Raw genomic sequence first — 19,957 nt, 5'->3', positions numbered from 1 at the left:
AGAATGATCAAGAGAATGAAATTACTACAAGAAACAAAAAGAATACCCAGTTTCTTGTTTCCTTGCCCCATCCTTCCCTGAAGTGTATGTGTCAGGGAAAGGAAAGTCACATGGCTTACAATTGCTGTTTCTTCTCTCCTCCTCCTTAATCAAGTTCTCTGGGTTTTCAGAGAGGCTGGATCCACTGAAAAACAGATTTATATGACAAAATGGTTTACATCTTTCTGGCTGCAGTTGCAGATTTGCCTCTGAATGGACAAGCTGCAGGCACAGTGGGCTTCAGGGAGTTGCTGGGTATACTTTGGCACATTAATCCCAATTGTATGTGAGCCATAAGTTGCCTGCAATGTTTAATCCAAAAATACCTTCGCTATTCTTTGTGATTTCAGATGAGGCTGGGCAAGAAGGAGCTAAGCAATTTAGGCTGCCGAGTAAAGTATGCTTTGTTATTTTATGGGAAAAGGAGGAAGACAGAGAAAAAGAAAGGGTGCTGAACTGTGAATCAGAAGTCCAGGTTCCTGTGTCTGCTGCAGTCTGACACTCACAGTCACTTCACCTCTCTTAGTCTCAATATCCTCATCTACAGTCTGGCCATTGAATTTGGTTGAATTGACTAGTGGACACTCAACAATCAGATTGGCAGGGAGGAGAAGGTGGATGGGTTACAGTCTGACCCCTATAGAGATGCTGTGCTCCCTCCATGGGTAAGCCTTAGCAGCATTCAAGGGTTCAGAGCCCTGCAAGGACCCATCTGCTTGGCTGCCCACAATTGCACAACCTCATGCCAGCCATAGATAGTACTTGAGGTCAGCCTTGTGACTCTTCTTGATCCATCCCCTTATAGGAGGGTGGACAATAGAAAGTGATCTAGGAGTGGTATCTAGCCCCAGGGAAGTCCCAAGGCTGTGGGGCCCCAGTTTGGAGGGCAAGGATGACAGCAGGATTCCGGGGTAGGATGAGAGGGTTGGACTGAGGTCTTGTCATGTAGACAGGATCAACCCAAGTGGTGATAAAGGATAAACTGGGCCTCAAGGGAAAGTGGGGACCCACAGCACTCTCCATCCCCTGCTACTGGCGATGAGGCTAATGTCCCCTCCCACCTGGTGAGGAGGGCTTGAAGGCTGGATAAATTTAGTGCCACAAACCCAATGCAAAGGATTCTTAGGTGCCATTGCTTTCTTCAGCAGGAGAACCCACGAGGTTGTCTGCTCTGTGCTGTCACTCCTTTGCTCTTTCTTACCCTTTGCCCTTTCTCCTCACACATCAGGGTCCCATGAATAATTGACCCTCATTAATTCGAGCCCTGTCTGATATGCATTGAGCTGTCTTCACCCCACTCATATGTCACACTCATCTGAGGGCAGCATACAATGGTCCCATTTGCATGGTTGACCATTCTTATGTTAAAGGAGATTCAAGGGAAGACTTGTCATTTGGAATGTGTCACATTTCCCTCGGACAGTACCTCCATAGCCTTTTTCTTCCTAATGAAATAGTCCTCTGCCTCTCTCTCCACCCAAGATGTGCTTCTTTACCACGTCTTCAGATGGACTATCTGACTGAAAGCTTTTAGCTCCCACCATGTCCCATTGTTATAAACCATGCACTAGTTCACTATGCCATTTTTAAATCATTGGTTTGGAGCATTGCTACAACTGCCTCATTAACTCACAGAAGTTGCCTGTGGGCTCTTTGGGAAATGCCTCTCATTGGTCTTTGGTCTTGGATCATGGGTCCCAGATATCTATGCAATAAAGTTTTCTAAAAGAACAGCATATATTACAGAAAAGTACAAAATGTGGACATTTCAAGATATTGGAAAAATGCTATCCAAATTTACAAACTTCTAAATATTTTTTTACAAAGAGCCTCCCACACATTTGTCATACAGTTGGTATCCAATCAAGTCTCGTCCATCCTTATTCACACACTAGCAACGTCTTTCATCCTTCTAAGTTGAAGAGAATGATATGAGATCACTAGATAGGAGCTCAGGGGAATCACTGTTTATCTTTATTAGGGTTTCTGCATCCAGTCAGGTTTGGTTTCATGCTTGCTTTCAACTTTAATCCAATTCAATTTGATTCACTTGAACAAGCGTTCCTTGATCACTTGCTGGATGTCAGGCATCCTCCTGGGCATTTTGCATAGGGGCAGGGGGGAGTTGTGCAGAGATGACTAAGCCACAAATCCCACTTTCCAAAGGGTCACAGTCTAGCCAGCAAGTCTTGTTCATGTTATTGAAATCTTAAACAGATTAGTAGGCTGCAGGGGAATGGAGGAGTGGGAAATTTTTTACAGACTGGGGGGATCTGAACAGGCTTCATAGAGGAAGTGAAAGATACTCTCAGCATTTAAGGAAAAGCCTCTGCAGGCAGAGGTGGAGGAAGCAGGAGCAGGAGATGGTGTGGGATGGGATCCAAAGGAGGTTTGTATGATAGCATGGAGTCTGGGGCAGCTGGAATGTGGAATGCATAATGAGAAGAACTTCTGAAAGTTAGAGTGGAAGCCAGCCACAGATGGCCTCAAATGCCAGCATGAGGGGTTCAGATTGTGTACATTGGATAATAAGGAACCCATGAAAGATTTTGAAGAGGGATAAGATTGCATAATTAGGAAGATTAGTGGATTTACCAATTAATTGGATCAGATAAATTAGAGGCAAATAGACCAGGAGAGTCCAGGTAAGAAGTGGAGAAGTGCCCAACCCAGGCGTTATCAGTGGGTGGAGAAGAGAGAGGGGCAGGGTGGTATTGCCGAGGTAAGTCAACATGGCTTGCTGATTAAAGGTGTTGAATAAGAACTAAGCAGGTAGGAATTTTGAAGATGATCCCTAGATTCACAATCTGGCCATTTGGTGGATGATGGTAACTTCACTAAAGAAATAAATGCAAGTAAGTTTGTAGGGTTGGGGCTGAGGTGAGTTTTGAACCAGTATGACCTTGCTTTGGGACATCAAAGTGGAAATGGCCTTCTAGAAATGAGTGGGTTTGTAAGACTAAAGCTCAGGAGGGAATTTGAGTTATAAACAGAAATGATGATGATGTATTCAGATAGGGGGAAGTTGTATTGATGCCCTGAGAGCTAACAAGCTTGTATCATCTGCCTCTTTTCTCTCCTGTCCAGTGTTTATCAGCTGGTTGTCAAGGAGGAGCGACTTCAGAAGTCACGGAGGGCCGCAGACATAGTTGAGTGCTTCTCGGTGCCTGTGAGCTATCGGAATGCCTCGAGCCTCGATTCCCTACACTACTTTGCTGCTGAGTTGAAGCCTGCCAACCTGCCTGTCACGCAGCCATTTACAGTAGGTGACAACAAGACATACAATGGCTACTGGAACCCTCCTCTCTCCCCCCTGAAAAGCTACAGCATCTACTTCCAGGCACTCAGCAAAGCGAACGGAGTAAGTATGGAGGCCATTCCTTTGTTTTTGTTTTCCCCTTTCTCAAGTAAGAAGGTGGCATATGACATTAGAGCAGAGGCCAGCAAACTAAGGCCCTTGGACCAAGTCCAATTCCATGTCTGTTTGTGTAAATAACATTTTCTTGGGACACAGCCAAGGCCATTCATTTACATATTGCCTATACCTGATTTTGCACTATAACCCAAAAGTTGCTTTGTTGTGACAGAGACTATGGCCCACCAAGCCAAAAATATTTACTATCTGGCCATTTACAGAAAGTTTGTCCATCCCTCATGCTCTCCAGCTTTAGAATACAGAAAACATGCTTCCCCTTGGGCAAGTCACGTGACTTGCTGATTCTTAGTTTCTTCATCTATAATAATAATTTTATAATAATATATCATATAATGATATAAATGATATAAAATAATATTATGAAAACTATCAACTTCATAGCATTCACTATGCATATTTTAGTTGATAGTGAATACCATTAGTCATATGAGAAAAAAAATTTTTTTCCCAAAGTCAGGGCCACTATCTTTGTGTAAAATATTTCTTTGATCAAGGAGTGGTGTCATTCGCAACATCAAAAAATCACACAGCTGGAAAGGACCTTAAAGGTTATCCAATACCTACTCCCCCCACCCCCTACAGATACAAAACAGTGCCTGAATCAACATCACAACATCACAGTAAACTGGTGTTAGGGCGTATTCTTGAATACCTCCAGTGACAGGAAATTTACTTCTAAGGCAGCTTTGCTGATCTTTGGTGAGCCGTGACTCTAAGAAAGCTTTTTATTGCACCAAGTTTGAAAATCTCTTTTCTCATAGCTTCCACCCATTGTTAGGGCCCCATAAAGCCTAGTACTCTCCCCATCAAGTGGTATTCTTTCAGTTACACAAAGATCACGATCTTTTCTAACCTCTACTTCCCCTCTATCTGAATACATCCATCTAGACATTTGTTTTTTTTCTAGAAATGAAACGTCTGTAATTCCTCTTACGACATACATCTGTATTTGCCATTTGGATGCTTTTGCAGACATAGTCCAGATTGCCATTTTTCACTCAACAAACATATAAAGAACACTGACATATGCCAGGCTCTGTGGTCCATATGAAGATTATTTAGAAAATGCCCTCCGAGAGCTTATAGAAGTGTAAGGGAGTTTGGCCTGTGCCATGTCCTACAGTGTACTAGGGATGTAGGAGGCTTGCTGGAGAAGGGGAGGCTGAGACAAAAGCAAGATTTGGTGAAGTATGTGGGGAACAGACTGTGCAGACTCTGGGTGGCCAAGGTAGGGAGTTTAGTCTGTTGGTGGCAGTCACTGTTTACGAGAAAGCTGGAATGAGGAACTAATTAACATTTAGAGTGGCCACATACCCATTTAAATTCCACATTGGTATTTCAGTTCTGCATTTATTACCGATTCAAGCAGCACTCCTCAGAGAGTATAAAACTACAAAGAGAAGCTGCCAGACTGCCTCCCACCTGTTCACCTGGTCTTTCCTGTGACGTGCAGAGGAGGAAGATATAAAAATGGGCAGAGGCAGCGGAGAGCCCATCTTGAAGTCTTGCTTCTCCACCTCCCAGGCTGGCCAGGTTATTGGTTCCTCACAACTCTCTGAGAAGGTGTTGCTTTCCCTGCTCCGGACAACACATCTAGAGGTGCCGCTCGGTTTCCAGGCTGGGATGAGGAAGACGTTACTGCCCTCAATTCAGTTTCCACCACATTCTCCACTTAGCGAGAGACCAAGCATATAGAACTCAAGAAACTGGCAAACAGACCCCAGAAGGAATTTCCCTAACATGGCTGGGCCCTGAGCAGAACAGTTCATGAGGCAGGAGAACAAACAGGAGGTTTTGCTCCTCAAACATCACACTGTGGACCCCCTCCTCAAGACATGGGGTTTTGCCATCAAGAAGCAGCCACCCCCCACTGAAGCTGCCACATCTGAAACTGCTTCTGGGACGAACAAGGCCATTCCATGCCACGCTACGTGAACTCCCATTTTGGAACCCAGCTTTCCGTGAGTGAAACACAGTCAGGAATGCACTCAGATGGGTGCTCATGCCAGGTATCCTGGGCGTGCAGGTGGCCTCTCAGCAACTGAGAGAGGAAGACCTGTGGGAGCGGGGCACTCAGGCAGCTGTATTTTTCTGGCAAGCAAAAAACTACCCACAGCTTCAAATCACTGTATTTAATATTAATTTTTTGCTGAAAAGAGTTGGGTGAAAGGGTTGTAAGAGCAGAAAAGCCACCCTGAGTCTAGCAAATCTCTGCCTGGCCTCTCTCGGAATTCCCCAGAGCATAAAGGCCAATGGACAATGCAGTTAAGCCTGGACGATTTTTGAGGAGAAAATGTTATAACCCACAAATTCCTTATCAATCAAGTTGTTGTTCCTGGGTGAATGCATCAGAAAAATATCCTCAGTATCCAGGAGTTCTCCCGTGCCCTGCTTCTAATAAATCATTCAGAGAGCAATTGACTGAGCAATGAATCAAAATAAAAAAGTCACAAATGGAGAAAAATGGAATAAAAGGACCCACACTGAGCACTGAAACTAATTAAACGTAGCATTAATGCTAAATAATTGCTCTAAATGTGTTACAAAACAGAAGGTTAATGTAAAAAATAATTACTTAAAGAGATGAAGTATAACGTGAAAAATTAACAATTGTGATCTGGGTCTACAATTTACTATTCTGTCAACAAAAATTGGGAAAGAATTGAGGATTGATGAGAATAAGTAAAAATCTGCTAATTTTCTTTTCTAGATAGGTGGAAATAAATAACTACTGGTTTTTTGTTGGTTTTTTTTGTTTCTTTTTGATACAGAGAATTTTTTAAAAGCATAGTTTTTTAAACATAAATCCAGCCTTCCAATCCATCATTCAAAAAAAAGCCAAAAAACCCACAACAATCTACATAGAAAAGAGAAGAAAACAAAGGAAACGATCAATAAATATGAAAAGCAGCTACTGTAAAGCAAGCTAGAAGACAAAAAGAAAAAAAGAAAAAAAACAATAGATTTGATGGGGAGACAAAAAAGCAGGGCTTTGCTCCTCTCTTTAAAGGAGGGGGGTAGAATACTTGGGCCAAAAAAAAACCCCAAAACCCAGATTTCCACAAACTCATATCACTAAAATATTACAAACAAATGATGGGGCAAAATTATATTAAACTAAAGCAAATTAAAGGAAAGTAAAAATGGCCGTTTGTTGCAGGATGGTTGTGGGCCTAGTTGAATAATTTACTATCAGTCAGTTCCATTCTCCCCAGCTTGCCTGCAAGTTTCAGTCAGAACAGGGAAAGAGAACTTTAGGGTCCAGATACCTTTATTCTATAAACATTAAGGCTGGGGTGACAATTTAGCAGTGTGGCTAAGTATTCAGCCTCTACAATCAGACTGCCTCGGTACAAATCTCCGGGAGCCGTGTGACTTTAAGCAAGCCATTAACGAGTTTGATCTGATTGACTGATGAATGAATGAAACATCTAGTAAGTGAGGCACTTTTCTGGACACTGGGAATAGAGCAATGAGCCAAACAGACAAAAATCCTTCCTCTCATAGAGTCTACATTCTAATGGGGAGAAACCAAAAGTAAGCAAGATAATGAAGTGAAATAATATGTCAAATAATTAACTGTTAGTTAGGAACATGTAGGTCACTCAATCCATGTTGAATATTATTGGAAAGAGGGTAAAGGCACTTTGTAAACTCGGAGTGATCTATGAATGTGGAGGGTTTTAACCCAGCCCTAGAAGCACTAAACACTAAGATGTCAGTTCAAGAACGATGTGCACTGTGAGGCATTGTGCTCGGAGCCACTGCAGACCTTTTCTTGAAGTGTGAGCTGTTTCCAGGCACTTGCCTTGGGCATTCTGGCCTGATCAGTAGCATCTACATTCACCCATTGCTGCTCTCCTACAGTTAACAGCCACAGTCCCTTGTATTGGACCATTGCTGTCAGTGCTGGATGCTTGGCACCTGTCTACCTTGAGAATCAGGCCATATTGTAGGCATTTATTTTGGATACAGCTATATTATAGATCTATAGCAACTTAGAGTTGGATAAAATTTGATTTCTCATTTACTCTGTACTAGAATCCAACAAAGAAATCCCCAGCAAAGCGTTGGTGGCAGGGCAGTATAAAGCCTTTGCTTGAGCTCCGCAGTTCTCTGGAGGGAAAGGGAGTTGATTCTATTACGTAAGGAACAGGTAAAATTAGTAGAACTTTCTTCCTTAGATAAAGCCAAATTCTGTATCCTTAACTGTCTCCTCTTGGTCACTTGTATTGATTTGCACAAATCAAATCTTTCTCTCCCACATCAGTCTTTTGGAGACATATGTCAGAAGTAACTACCCACCTTGGCCAGCCAAATCATTTCTCACTGAGGTTTAACATGGAATTATGACTTTTCTTTCTCACATGGCATAATTTTCAGATCTCTTTCATCCTGTTTACTCTCTTCTCTGATGGGCACAATTTTTGCTAATGTCCTCCTTAAAAAGGGATGACCAGAACACTATGCTTCAGATATAGTAAGGCCAAACCTGTTACAACTTAACTACCTATACTGTCTTGAACATTTCCTATGACATTATTTCTCAAACACTCCAAAGTATTTTTCTCACTTCAGGGTCTTCACACAAGCTGTTGTTTTACCTGCATCTCTCTTTCCTCATTCTCTGCATTACTAGTGCCTTCTCATTTTTCAGGCCTCAGCTACAATGTCACATCCTCTAAGAACATCCCAACCATTTTATCTAATACTTTCACATTAACCTGGTCTTTTTCTTTATGATACAGGGTGTAATTTTTAATTACACATGTTTTCATGTAGTGCATTCCTCCCTCACTAGACTGAGAATTTCAGGAGTTAGGAACTCTGTCCTGTCTGCTGCTGGATCCTCCATGCTGAGCACAATACATACCACATAGTAGATACCTGATAATCATTTGATGAATCAATAAATTAATGAGTGAATAAGGGCAAGAACTGTTGCTCGTTGTCGTTGAGTTTCAGTTTTCCTCATTATAAAATTGAAATAATAATAATGCATACTTCACATGATCATTTTGAGGATTAAGTGAGAAATGTCAATACAGTCTGAATTTCCATTCAGTGTAGCAGGAGAGAGATGGTTCTCAGCCATTTTCACCATGGCCAGATGAGCCCTAAAAGTCCTTCCTTTCATCTTAGTAGACTTTCCTCCAGATGCTTCATTTCCTAAGCTTCAGACCCCTGGGAGGCCTTGATTTCCTCTAAACTGTTCAAATGGTACCCAGAGTAGCTGTCTCAGTTATAAACAGTGGGTGGGCACGGTTTTGCATTGTTTCTTTCCCACTAGTCCCAGAATGAGGTCTGCTGAATCTACTGTTCTCTGCACTCCCACCACCATTAGCCATGATTGTGAAGTTGAAAGGACCATAATTAGTGGTTGATGCAAAACATGTGTGGTGAATTCATGCAAATATCCATCAGAAGCCACCTTTTGTTGGGCAATGTTTTTGTGTGTATTCTATTTATACATAGGGAAAACTTTCCTTGCCATATCCTTTTCATCTTGCAGAGGCTAATTTACCTGTATGATGCCTTCGGCAAATCTTGAGCTAAACAAGAGAGTGGGAAGTAGAAGGATGATTGTTCTCTTTCTCCTTCACTTCCAGCTCCTGAACTCAGTTGCCCCTTGAGAGAAGTTGGAAGTCAGATGCTATGTTGAAAGGTTCGCCATGTTTGCAGTATAATCATATTATAATAGTTGGGATGATCTGGATAGGGATGGGTTAGGGAAATACTATGTCTCTGAGTGAATTGGAGGAAATTATATTTAGTTGTGCCCAAGCACTGTTAAAAGGACGCTTACACACAGATGGGTTTTCTTTCCTGGCATCGTCATGGTGGGATGGAAAGAACAGAGAGTTGGGGATCAGACAGACTTGGCTTTGCATTCTGGCTCTTTCCAGCTTTGTGAACTGGAACATGGTACCCAGAATCTCAAGATCTATAGTGTGTTTGATGGTCTACCTCCACAAAACTTGGAGCATTTGCTCGTTGTTGCTCATTGTCTTTGAGTCTCAGTTTTCTTCATTATAAAATTGAAAGAATAATAATAATTTCATTATAAAATTGAAATAAAACCCCCTGATGGGTTATCCATGACACAAGCTGCCATGAGATCTCTTGTATGGTCTTATTCTATTTCCCCTTTCTTTTGCTGTTTTCCTTGAGACTCCTCTCCTGGGAGGAGACTGCAACATTCCCACCTACCATATACAGATTTGTCCAATAGACTCACCTGGAAGTACATGTCCTTCTAACTCTGAAGAACCTCAAGACCCATGCCTGTGTCTCAGCTGTTGACTGCCTTGACATACCCATGATAAAATTATTTTATAACCTCTTTATTCCTCTTTGTTTAACTTTTCACACATAGTTTCAAACCTGACATCTGTCTCTGTTGAATCTTTTGCCACAGTGGATTTTGTCTTTTGGGTATGATCCTGCCCCTCCCAACCCCTTTTCCTGACTCCCTAATTAGTTCAGTGACTATTTGTGAAGTCCCATGTCACATGAGAAAAGCTCAGATGGACCAGAGAATGAGGAGATGTGGGAGCTCCTGGTTCAGGTAGTTGGGAGTTAAGACCATACAAGAGATCTCATGGCAGCTTGTGTCATGGATAGCGCATCAGGGGGTTTATAAGATTGGGTAGCATAATTTGAGCTATGCTATAATGACAAACAATCACAAAATCTCAGTGGGTTATCAGAAAAAAATCATTTTTTACCCCTGCTAAAATGGGTCATCAGAAGGTCTCTGCTGCTCATAGTCACCTAGGGGCTCAGGCTAATGTAAGGTCCATCTTCACACATGATTCCATGATGACCAAGGCAGAGAAAGAGAATTGCAGCAAACAGGGCATGGCTCTAAAAGTTTCTACACACTAAGGATACATGATACTTTCATATTCCATTGGCCGAGGCTTCAAAAGGAATGAGGGAGTACATTTGGGCTTTTTGTGAATATCCCTAATGACCACCACACTTTCCCATCCTAAGCTTTCCTTTCAAATTTTCGTAATACTCAGACCCACTGTTGAAGTTCCTATGACAGATCCTTAGAACTTTCTAATATTGAGCACCTGCTCTGTTCCAGACACTAAGCAATGTGTTATCACTTGCACTATTTCCTTGATTGAACTCACAAACAAAATGGCTCTATTTCCATTGATGGATGGTTGAACTGACAGAAGCACCCTTGAATCTCCTGAATTCTCAGTTACATCATAGAGATTTTAGTAACAGCTTCCTCTCTTTACCTCTCTTTACCTCCAAGGAGATATGGCAAGAAATGTCGGATACTGCATATGTGATTTTTTCCACTTTGAAAGACAGTGGTTCTTCCAATTCTAGAATGCACCATGGTTGAGGGAACTCAGAATGCTTTAGATCTGTCCCATTCATTAGGGGCTGGGCCAACTAACAAACTGTGACCCAAAGGCCCCGACATCTTTTGCTGACTAGACACCATGGTTCTATGTTAGGAACATATTTCTGGATTTTATTAACTCTGTACCAGCCCTATGGAAATGGAGAGGAGTGGACTTGTATTTGAAAATTTAGGGTTATCACAACCTTCCTATAACTACTCTGGAAAACCTTGGTCTGGTTAATGCCCCCTCCTGGTTCTTGTATGTCACCAGAACCTGAGTCCTATGGCCCATTTACCTGCCTAGACCTTCTTCCCAGTCCTCAGTTTATTTTGCCTCCTAGGAATTCACCCTTCTCCATGGGCATATCTACAACCAAGTCCCCTTTACACCATTTGAGTCTTATTGCAGGCATAAAAGTTCTGACCTTCTATTGGTCCCCTGTTGGAGCCCAAACTTCTCTCTCCCAATGAAAGAGAAATTCCCGAGTGTCACCTTGTGCAAATACCAAGATGAGTTCTCCCAGGTTGCTAATTTATTTTTTCACTCAGTTACACTTCCTACAAATTTTATTACCATGGTACGAGACCTTAGGGACTAAGAACACTTCCCTTCCCAAGCAAAAATACTTTAAATTCATTTGGAAAAGGAAATGAAGGTTGTCCAAATGTTGACAGATAATATGCAATCTTGTCATCATGAGCCTTGAGTAGGTCTATTGGGATCTATTCTATTTGGGGTACGTTGTACTTCTTGAATCTCTAATTTTCTGTCTTTTATAAGAGTTGGGAAATTTTCAGTGAATATGTCTTCTATTACTCTTTCTGCCCCTTTTCCCCTCTCTTCTCCTTCTGGGATACCCATAACACGTATATTTGTGCGTTTCATGTTGTCACTCAGCTCCCTAAGACCCTGCTCATATTTTTCCATTTTTTTTCACCATCTGTTCTTTTGTGTGTATGAATTCGAATGACCTGTCTTCCAGTTCACTGATCCTTTCTTCTGCCTGTTCAAATCTACTGTTGTGTCCCTCCATTGTGTTTTTCATCTCCTCCATTGTGGCCTTCATTCCCATGAGTTCTGCCATTTGTTTTTTTTAAGTTTATGAATTCTTCTTTATGGTCAGCCAGTGTCTTCTTTATATCCTTCAGCTCTTTTGCTATATCTTCCTTCATTTCATCAAATTTATTTAGCATTAGTTGCCTCCACTCCTGTGTCTCAGCTGAGCTATTAGTTTGTTCCTTTGGCTGGTCCATGTTTTCGTGTTTCCTGGTATGGCTTGTTATCTTAAGTTGTCTAGGCATCTGATTCTCTTGATTAGTTTATTTTGGAGCTTGTTTTCTGTCTTTTACTTAGTGGTTTTCTTGTTGGTTGGCTTTGTTTTCTGGCCTCTGTTATTCAGTTCAACTTATTCTAGACCTCTAACTTAGGTTCTATTTCGTTGATCGGAATTTTTCCCCTCTTGTTTTTTCTGTTTCTTGCTCTGCCTCTATGTAACCTTTTTGTGAGTGGGTCTCCTCAGATGTGGTCGACCCTAGTCAGATTTTCCCAGTCTAGTGAGGCCCAGGTCTCATTGGGAGGGTATGGAGTTTTCCTGAGAATGAGACCCTCCTATGAGGCCTTTAGAATTGGTGCTTTTCCTCTCCTGTCCAGCAGGTGGCGCTGGCCAGCCCGCAGCTCCCCCACCAGTGTAAGGAGGTATGGAGCTTTAGTTCTCCTGGTGACTCTGATCCTGTCAGGGGCGTGGCTGACTGAAGCTGGAATCTGAATTCCAGCCCCTGGGGTCTGAATTCCCAGAAGGAGGACTGCCAGTTGAGCTGGGCCTCCCTCCACTCTCCCAATCCTCAGAATTCCAGTTGTCTCCCAGGGGCACTATTCCCTTCTCCTCTCTCCTCTTTGGGGCCTCTATCATGAGCCTTGAGACATCAGTGCTCCAGACACAAGTTCCAAAAAGGGTCATGGAAATAGTAGGGTAACTCTGCCCCTGTTATGTCCCTCCCAAACTGAAAATCCCTGCAAACTCAGCCAAACTAGCCAACAAATGGGGAAACCTCTGAATCTGCAAACTGGATCCATGGGTTTAAGAATGAGATCTGCCATTTCTCAGCTCTGAGAGTTGAGTTCTTGTTTGATGAACCTCAGTTTCCCCAAATGTCAAATAGGAATGAAATGTGCCCTCCCAAACTCACTGGAGTCTTTGTAGGAAGGAAACAACATGTGAGAATTCTTTGCAAACTCCTAGGCACCTTTCAAGTGAAGATATAGTTGCTAATGTGAATATGTATGTGTATATATATACATATACACATAGACATAAAGTTTTAAAATGAACTGAAGAATCTGATAGTACAATAAAGGTTGTCATTTCATTAAGCCAGAGATCTAGTAAAGATATTTAATAAAATGGAGCATTATATGCACCCCTTGAGCTTCTTGGAAGCCAAGGCAAAAAAGGAGTATGTGGCAGGTTTGCATAACTTCTCTTACTTGATAGAAAGGAGCATACATGCTTTTCATGAGAGACACTAGGAGATTTATCACATATACCCTTACATAAGGGGCACTGAAGAGATGCCAGCCAATATCAAGAACACTTCTGCAGAAACCTTCAAAAGTAGCCCCTTCTACATCATGTCAATGAAATCTGAGGATAAGGTATTAAACTGGATTTTAATGAATCCATTTGTACCCAAGTATTCTGTTTCTTATGCTCTAAGAGGGAATTAATACTATCAAGTCTCATATATGAATGTATTTCAAAGTTTGATTCGCCCCAGATTTTTGATGAGTATGCCTAGCAAAGGATCTTTCCTATTGTGTGGCTTGACACTAATCAGTTATGTGACATTAGTGAGGGATTTAAGCTCTCTGAATCTCCTTTCTTATCTGGAAAATGTTGGTGCCTTTAGTATTAACTTTTTAAGATTGTTTGTAAAAATTAAATGAGAAGATGCATGAACAAATGCTTATCAGCGCTTGGCATGCAATAAACACTCAATTAATTTCAGCAATCATCATTAAAATATTTCAGGTGATATATATGGGGAAGAGTGTTGAGGTTCACTAAGAAAAGGACAAGCAAAATCTAAGGGAGCACAGACTTTTTTTTTTGCAAATATATATATTTATTTAAATATGTATATTCAGAATAAGATGTATAGATACCTGACAACAAATTGCAATATATGATATGAATCAAGACTCGTTATAGGTGTTTATTATTTCTTCCTTCATTTGTATCATCATTTTTTAATTCAGTTTTATTGAAATATATTCACATACCATACAATCACCCATGGTATACAATAAACTGTTCACAGTATGATCATATAGTTATGCATTCATCACCACTATCTATTTCTGAAGATTTTCCTTACATCAGAAAGAATCAGATTAAGGATAAAAAATTAAAGTAAAAAAAGAACACCCAAACCATCCCCCCCATCCCACCCTATTTGTCATTTAGTTTTTATCCCCATTTTTCTACTCATCCATCCATACCCTAGATAAAGGGAGTGTGATCCACAAGGTAGCACAGACTTTTTAACCAATGGATCAAATGTGAATATTCTGTGAGCAGGGTACAGGAGGAGGCACAAAATCAGTGGAGTCCAGGGTGTGCAGCAACATCAGTTGGCCACAGGCTGCCTGAAGGCGAGAGTGAGATTTCAAAGGAAGGCTGGGAATGTGGTACTTACAGAGGAACAAGCAGACAAGTGGTCAAGTTCTGGCTTTTACAGCATGGCTCTCAACTTTGCAAAGCCATAAACTCAATTTATGGGGCAACAGAGTTGACAAGATTCACATGAACCAAACCTGCCAGAGATGATGCAGAGTAGGCAATGATTCGTTTAAAACTGAGTGGTTCATTCTTCCCCTCCAAAAATATTCCTAAGTCTTTCCCATTCCATTAAATTCTGGATTGCCTAAGACATCACACCTCTACATCCAATCATCCCCAAGTCCTCTTTGTTCTACATTCTAATTCTCTCGACTCCACTCCACCAGGCTACAGCCTAGTCCCGCTCACCCACTCTTGCTTGGGCAACTGCAGCTGCCTCCTAACTAGTTTTCCTCCATCAGCACTTGCTTGCCTCAAACCCATTCTCCAACCACAGCAGGTGTAAGTGGAGACCACATGTATGTTCATTTTACAGACCAGCAAGTCGAGGCTCAGAGAGGCTATGATTTCCTGAAGCACGTAACAGCAGCAAGAGACTGAGCTGGGTTTGAACCTGTGCATGTAAAGATGAGTTAGGCAGTCCTGTGCATTCAGTGTCCTGTTCCATGTTAAGTCATAGCCCCACAAATTGGCTTCAAAGAGGAATCCAGGAGGACTGTTGCCATCAGGGATCCCTAAAGACTTCAGATTCCCCGTACATCCACACTTGATTTTTCTCCCACCAGACAGGGCCAGCTACAGTCCCACTCAATCTTGAAACACCTGCTGGCACTGCTGTTAACATTGATAAATAATAAGGGCCTGTACTAATAACAATTATCATAATAAATTGGCCTTTGATTACATCTGTCATCTGAGAATTTCAGAGACTTTACAAACATCAATTAGTAATTACAGCTCAAAGAATTGCTCACAGAGAGCAGGGATCATTAAGGTCAGATAAGAGCTGTGCGGGGAGGTGTGAAGGACAGCTCTGGCTTCCGCTGGTTCAGACGTGGGAGTCGCCAGCCCCTGGTGGGAAGTCTAAGCCCCTCTCCATGAGGCCCAGAGGAACCACCCTTCTGACATCCCAATTAGGGGATGATTTTTACAACTGCTTCCCAGCCTCAAATGCCTGGTGCTGAGGAATGGGAAGCATGAAATGTAGCATTGAAAGGGAGAAAAAAAATTGTCCAGTCCCCTGATTTTTTGCAGAAAAAGAAACAAATCCAGAGTGGGCAAGTAATTTGCCCAAGGTCAGAACCAGGGCTTGAACTCAGTCTCCAACACCCACCTGCACCTTTGAACCCTGCCAGATTGTGTTGTCTGTGGTCACACTCTCCTCTGTTTGGAGATAGTGATGAGGATGAAAATCCAAGTCATTTATTAAGAGATTGCTCTGTGACAGTGAGGGGGATACACAGATAATTAAGATGGAGTCTCTGCCCTTGAGGGGTCCTACAATCCAGTTGACTGGACAGTCATGAAAATAAATGTGTACAATAACCTGTATCAGGAATCACAGTGGAGGAACACATACGGTGTAGAGCCGAAAGCCAGGAGATGGAGGGGGCAGAGGGACTCGGGAAAAGTCTCATAGACAAGCTGACAGTTGAGCAGAATCTTGAAAGATAAGTGGGTATTTTCCAGGCAGACGGTGAAGCAGAGGCCTGTGTCCTGCAAAGGGAGCACTTGGGCAGAGTGGCCCCAAGATTGGGAACTCCATGATATATGTGGGGAGATTCGATGGGGCTGGTTCCTGGGATATGGAGAGAGTCAGAAATCAGATAAAGGGGGCCCATGCATGCCATGCTAAAAGCTTGGAATTTCCTCTAGTGAAGACAGGGAAAATGATCTTGGCAATAATCCCAATATCAAGTTGTTATAGTAATACAGCCATTCATTTTACTTTGCTGCTTCCAGGCACTCTTTTTTTAAGTGCACACTTCAGTGGTTTTTAATATATTCACAAGATTGTACAACCATCACCACTTCTAATTCCAGAGCGTTTTCATCATTCCCCAAAAAATGTGTACCTGTGAGCTGTCACTACCCCTTCCCCAGCCCCTGGCAACCACTAATCTATTTCTTTCTTTGTGGATTTACCTAGTATGGACACTGCATATAAATGAGATAATACAATATGGGACCTTTTGTGTCTGGCCTAGCCTGTTGTTTACAAGGGTCCTTCATGTTGTGGCATGTATCAATACTTCATTCCTTTTCATAGATGAATAATAATTTGAATGCAAAATTTTGTTCAACCCTAGTGAGATGTGTGTATTAAACATTGCTCCCATTCTACACATGAAGAAATTGTGACTTGGAAAGACTAAGGGACTTGCCAAAGGAATTTACCCAGGGAATTTACCCAAGGTCACCCGACCAATGAGAAACAAAACTAGAATTTGCATGTCTAACTTCATTCTTTTGTTTATGGCATATTTACTATGTTCTAGGCACCACTCCATCAGTGAAAGGGATAGGCAAGTCTCCTGCTTCCACATTCCTAGGGAGTGCGGAAATTGACAATGAGTAAACAGACAACAATTTCATATGGTGATATGTGATACTAGCAAAGAGTGAAGTGATAAAGGGTGACTGGAGAGTGTGGCAATTGAATGGAATCACCAGGGAAGGCATCTCTGAGGAGGTGACATACGAGAGAACTAGAATGATGAGGAGGTACCAGTAAGCTAGAGATGTCAAGTCAAGGCATTCCAGGCAGAGGGAACAGCAAGTGCAAGAGCCCTGAGGATGAAATGTTTGGCATCTTCGGGGATCATTAGCAAGATAACACGGAGAGGGAGAGTGGTGGTAAGACACAAGACAGAGAAGACAGCAGCCTTTGCTCGTGCAGGGAAATGAGGTCAAGGGGAGGAGATGGGATTTTATCCACAGTCCACTGGGAAGCCATTGAAGAGTTTTAAACAGGGAGTGGTGTGATCTGACTTAGGTATTTAAAAGATGATTCCAGCTAATGAGGGGAGGGAATTAATTACAGGGTTGAAGAAAGGTTGCAAGTACAGTGGTCAGGAAGCTATTGCAGTCATCCAGGCAAGAGATGACAATGGTTTGGATGAGGATGGTAATGGTCTTAACAAGAGAATATGATATATTCAGGATATATAAAAATATGTGTTTTCTCCCCTCTTTAAAAGACTCGTTAATACAGAAAGTTTCAAACACGTGCATTTCCTATAGAACCATAATACAGTTAACAGGAAATTAATGTCGATGTAGTGCTAATATACAAAACTATTCAAATGTCTCAATAATGTCCTTTAAATTAAAAAAAAAAAAAAATCTGATCCAGGAACCAGTCTAGGATCATATGTTGCATTTAGTTGTCATTCTCGTTAGAGTAGGTATATCAGAAGCAGTTCCTCAGTCTTTCCTTGGCTTTCAGGACGTTGACTCTTTTGAATAATATGGTCCAGTAATTTTGCATAATGTCCCTCAAGTTGGGTTTGTCTGAGGTTTCCTCATGGATTAGATTCAAGTTATGCATTTTTGGCAGGAATACTACAAAAGTGAAGTTGACTTCTTCTCAGTGCTTGGTAGCAGAAGGCTCATAATATCAATTTTTCCAATTATTGGTGATATTAACATTGATCACTTAACCTGCTGTCTACCAAGTTCATCTTCACCATAAAGTTACATTTTTTTCCTTTTAATGTATGACTATTTGGTAGGGATGTTTCTAGGCCATGCAAACATACTGGTTCTCATCTAACTTTCAGCCTCTAGTTTTAGCACCCATTGATGCTTCTTGCCTAATCAATTATCACTGTTTGCCAAATGATGATTTTCTAATTACATCATTCCTTTTGCATTTATTAGTTGACATCTATTATGAGAACAAACTCCTTTCTCCTCTCTTTTTAATGTATCCATTTATTTATATTAGTAAAGACTTACCCAATGGCATCACTATTTTTATGCTCAAATTATCCCAGATTTGGCTAATGGCAGCCCCTTCAAGTTGGTTCTCATGTCCTCCTGACACGTCTTCATCATTCTTTGAGAACTTTCTTTCTTTTTGATACATCTTGCTCGTTATTTCCCTATTCCTTTTTGTGGAGACTGGTACTTAGCAATGAAGATCTGGGAATTAGTGTGTACATTGCTAATGGGTATCTTTGCTTCTAGGCTCTCTCAGGGAACAAAAACACAAGACACTATCTATATATTTTCTCATGTCTGTCTGTCTGTCTGTCTAATATCTGTCTGTCTATCTATCTATCTCTAGGTTAAAAACCAAGAGTTCATAATGATACCTCTAAACACAACCCAACATCAGTATATGTTGAGTATAATGTAGTACTCCATTATAGCCTTCCCCTTTGTCATATTTCCAACTCCCTTTTCTGATAGTGAGAAGCCTGACTTTCATTATTCTCTATAGGTTCACCTGTTTCTTCTACCCAGAATGCCTGGGAAGTATTTTCAGTATCGCTAACCTATACCACTTCAAAAAACAAACCCATTAACTAAGGGTCAAAATATTGTGTTCACAAGTTACTTGGTTTGGTTATTTTTCTTACACTAGGGAATGGTTATTTCATTTATCTGAAATAGAGTTAGGTTCGTTTGCCTTTTTGCCAACTTCAGGGTGTTTTTGGTTTTTTTTTTTTACCCCCATACTTTATTGTTTGTTTTGAATTTGTAAAACATTACAACATGGTTCTAAAACCCAAGCTCTACAAAAAAACTACATACCATTCCTTTTAACCCATTCCCACTACCCCCTTTGGGTAACCAATCTCATTAGTTTCTTATTTTTGTTTTTTTATGCAGAAAGAATAACATACTATAGATACCTGGAAATCACCTAATATTAGTTAATAGAGGTCTACCTTATTCCTTTCTACAACTGTGTAGTACCCCATTATGTGCTATACCTTCATTTATTCAATCAGGCTTCTGTATGAACATATAGTTTTTGCCAGTATTTTTCTAGTGCAAACACTGCAGCAATAAAGGAATTGTGCATTTATATTTTCATTGTAAAATAACGGAGGTGTATCTTCAGAATAAATTCCTAGAAAAGGAATTGTTGAGTCAAGAAATGACACATACGTAGTTTTGCTAGATATTGCTAAATTCCCTTCCATAAGTATCTAAACAATTTGCAATTCTTTCTGCCATGTATCAGACTGTTTCTCCATGGCCTCACCAATTGTGTGGTCAAACTTCAATTTTTGTCATACTGATAGGAAAGAAATGATGTTTCAATATAATTTCTATTTCCTTTCTCTTATAAATGAAGTTGAAATCTTTTCACAAATTTAAGGGATATTTTTGTATAATTTTGTAAAGTATCTGTTTATGTCTTTTGCAAAATTTCCTCTCAGGTGTTTTATCTTCCTCCTCAAATTTAAGTAGTTCTTTATATATCAGGGGTATTAACCCTTTATTTGGGATACATGTTGGATTTTTTCCAGATTG

The 19,957-nt window shown here is 41.0% G+C and overlaps 1 protein-coding gene across 8 annotated transcripts in view; it reads left to right on the top strand.

Annotated features, from left to right (window-relative positions):
- Positions 1-19,957, top strand: part of PTPRT (protein tyrosine phosphatase receptor type T) — a 1,173,155-nt gene that overhangs the window by 947,741 nt on the left and 205,457 nt on the right. For all 8 annotated transcript variants that reach the window (XM_037810913.1, XM_037810912.1, XM_037810909.1 and 5 more), the window contains exon 12: positions 3,127-3,400. In XM_037810913.1, coding sequence (XP_037666841.1) covers positions 3,127-3,400 — 274 coding nt within the window. The remainder of the gene's footprint in view (positions 1-3,126; positions 3,401-19,957) is intronic.

This window comes from Choloepus didactylus, chromosome 19 (assembly GCF_015220235.1).
Source record: "Choloepus didactylus isolate mChoDid1 chromosome 19, mChoDid1.pri, whole genome shotgun sequence".
Classification (NCBI taxonomy): domain Eukaryota; kingdom Metazoa; phylum Chordata; class Mammalia; order Pilosa; family Megalonychidae; genus Choloepus; species Choloepus didactylus.
The sequence above is the reverse complement of the archived record's forward strand: the minus strand, read 5'-3'. Positions and strand labels throughout refer to the sequence as shown.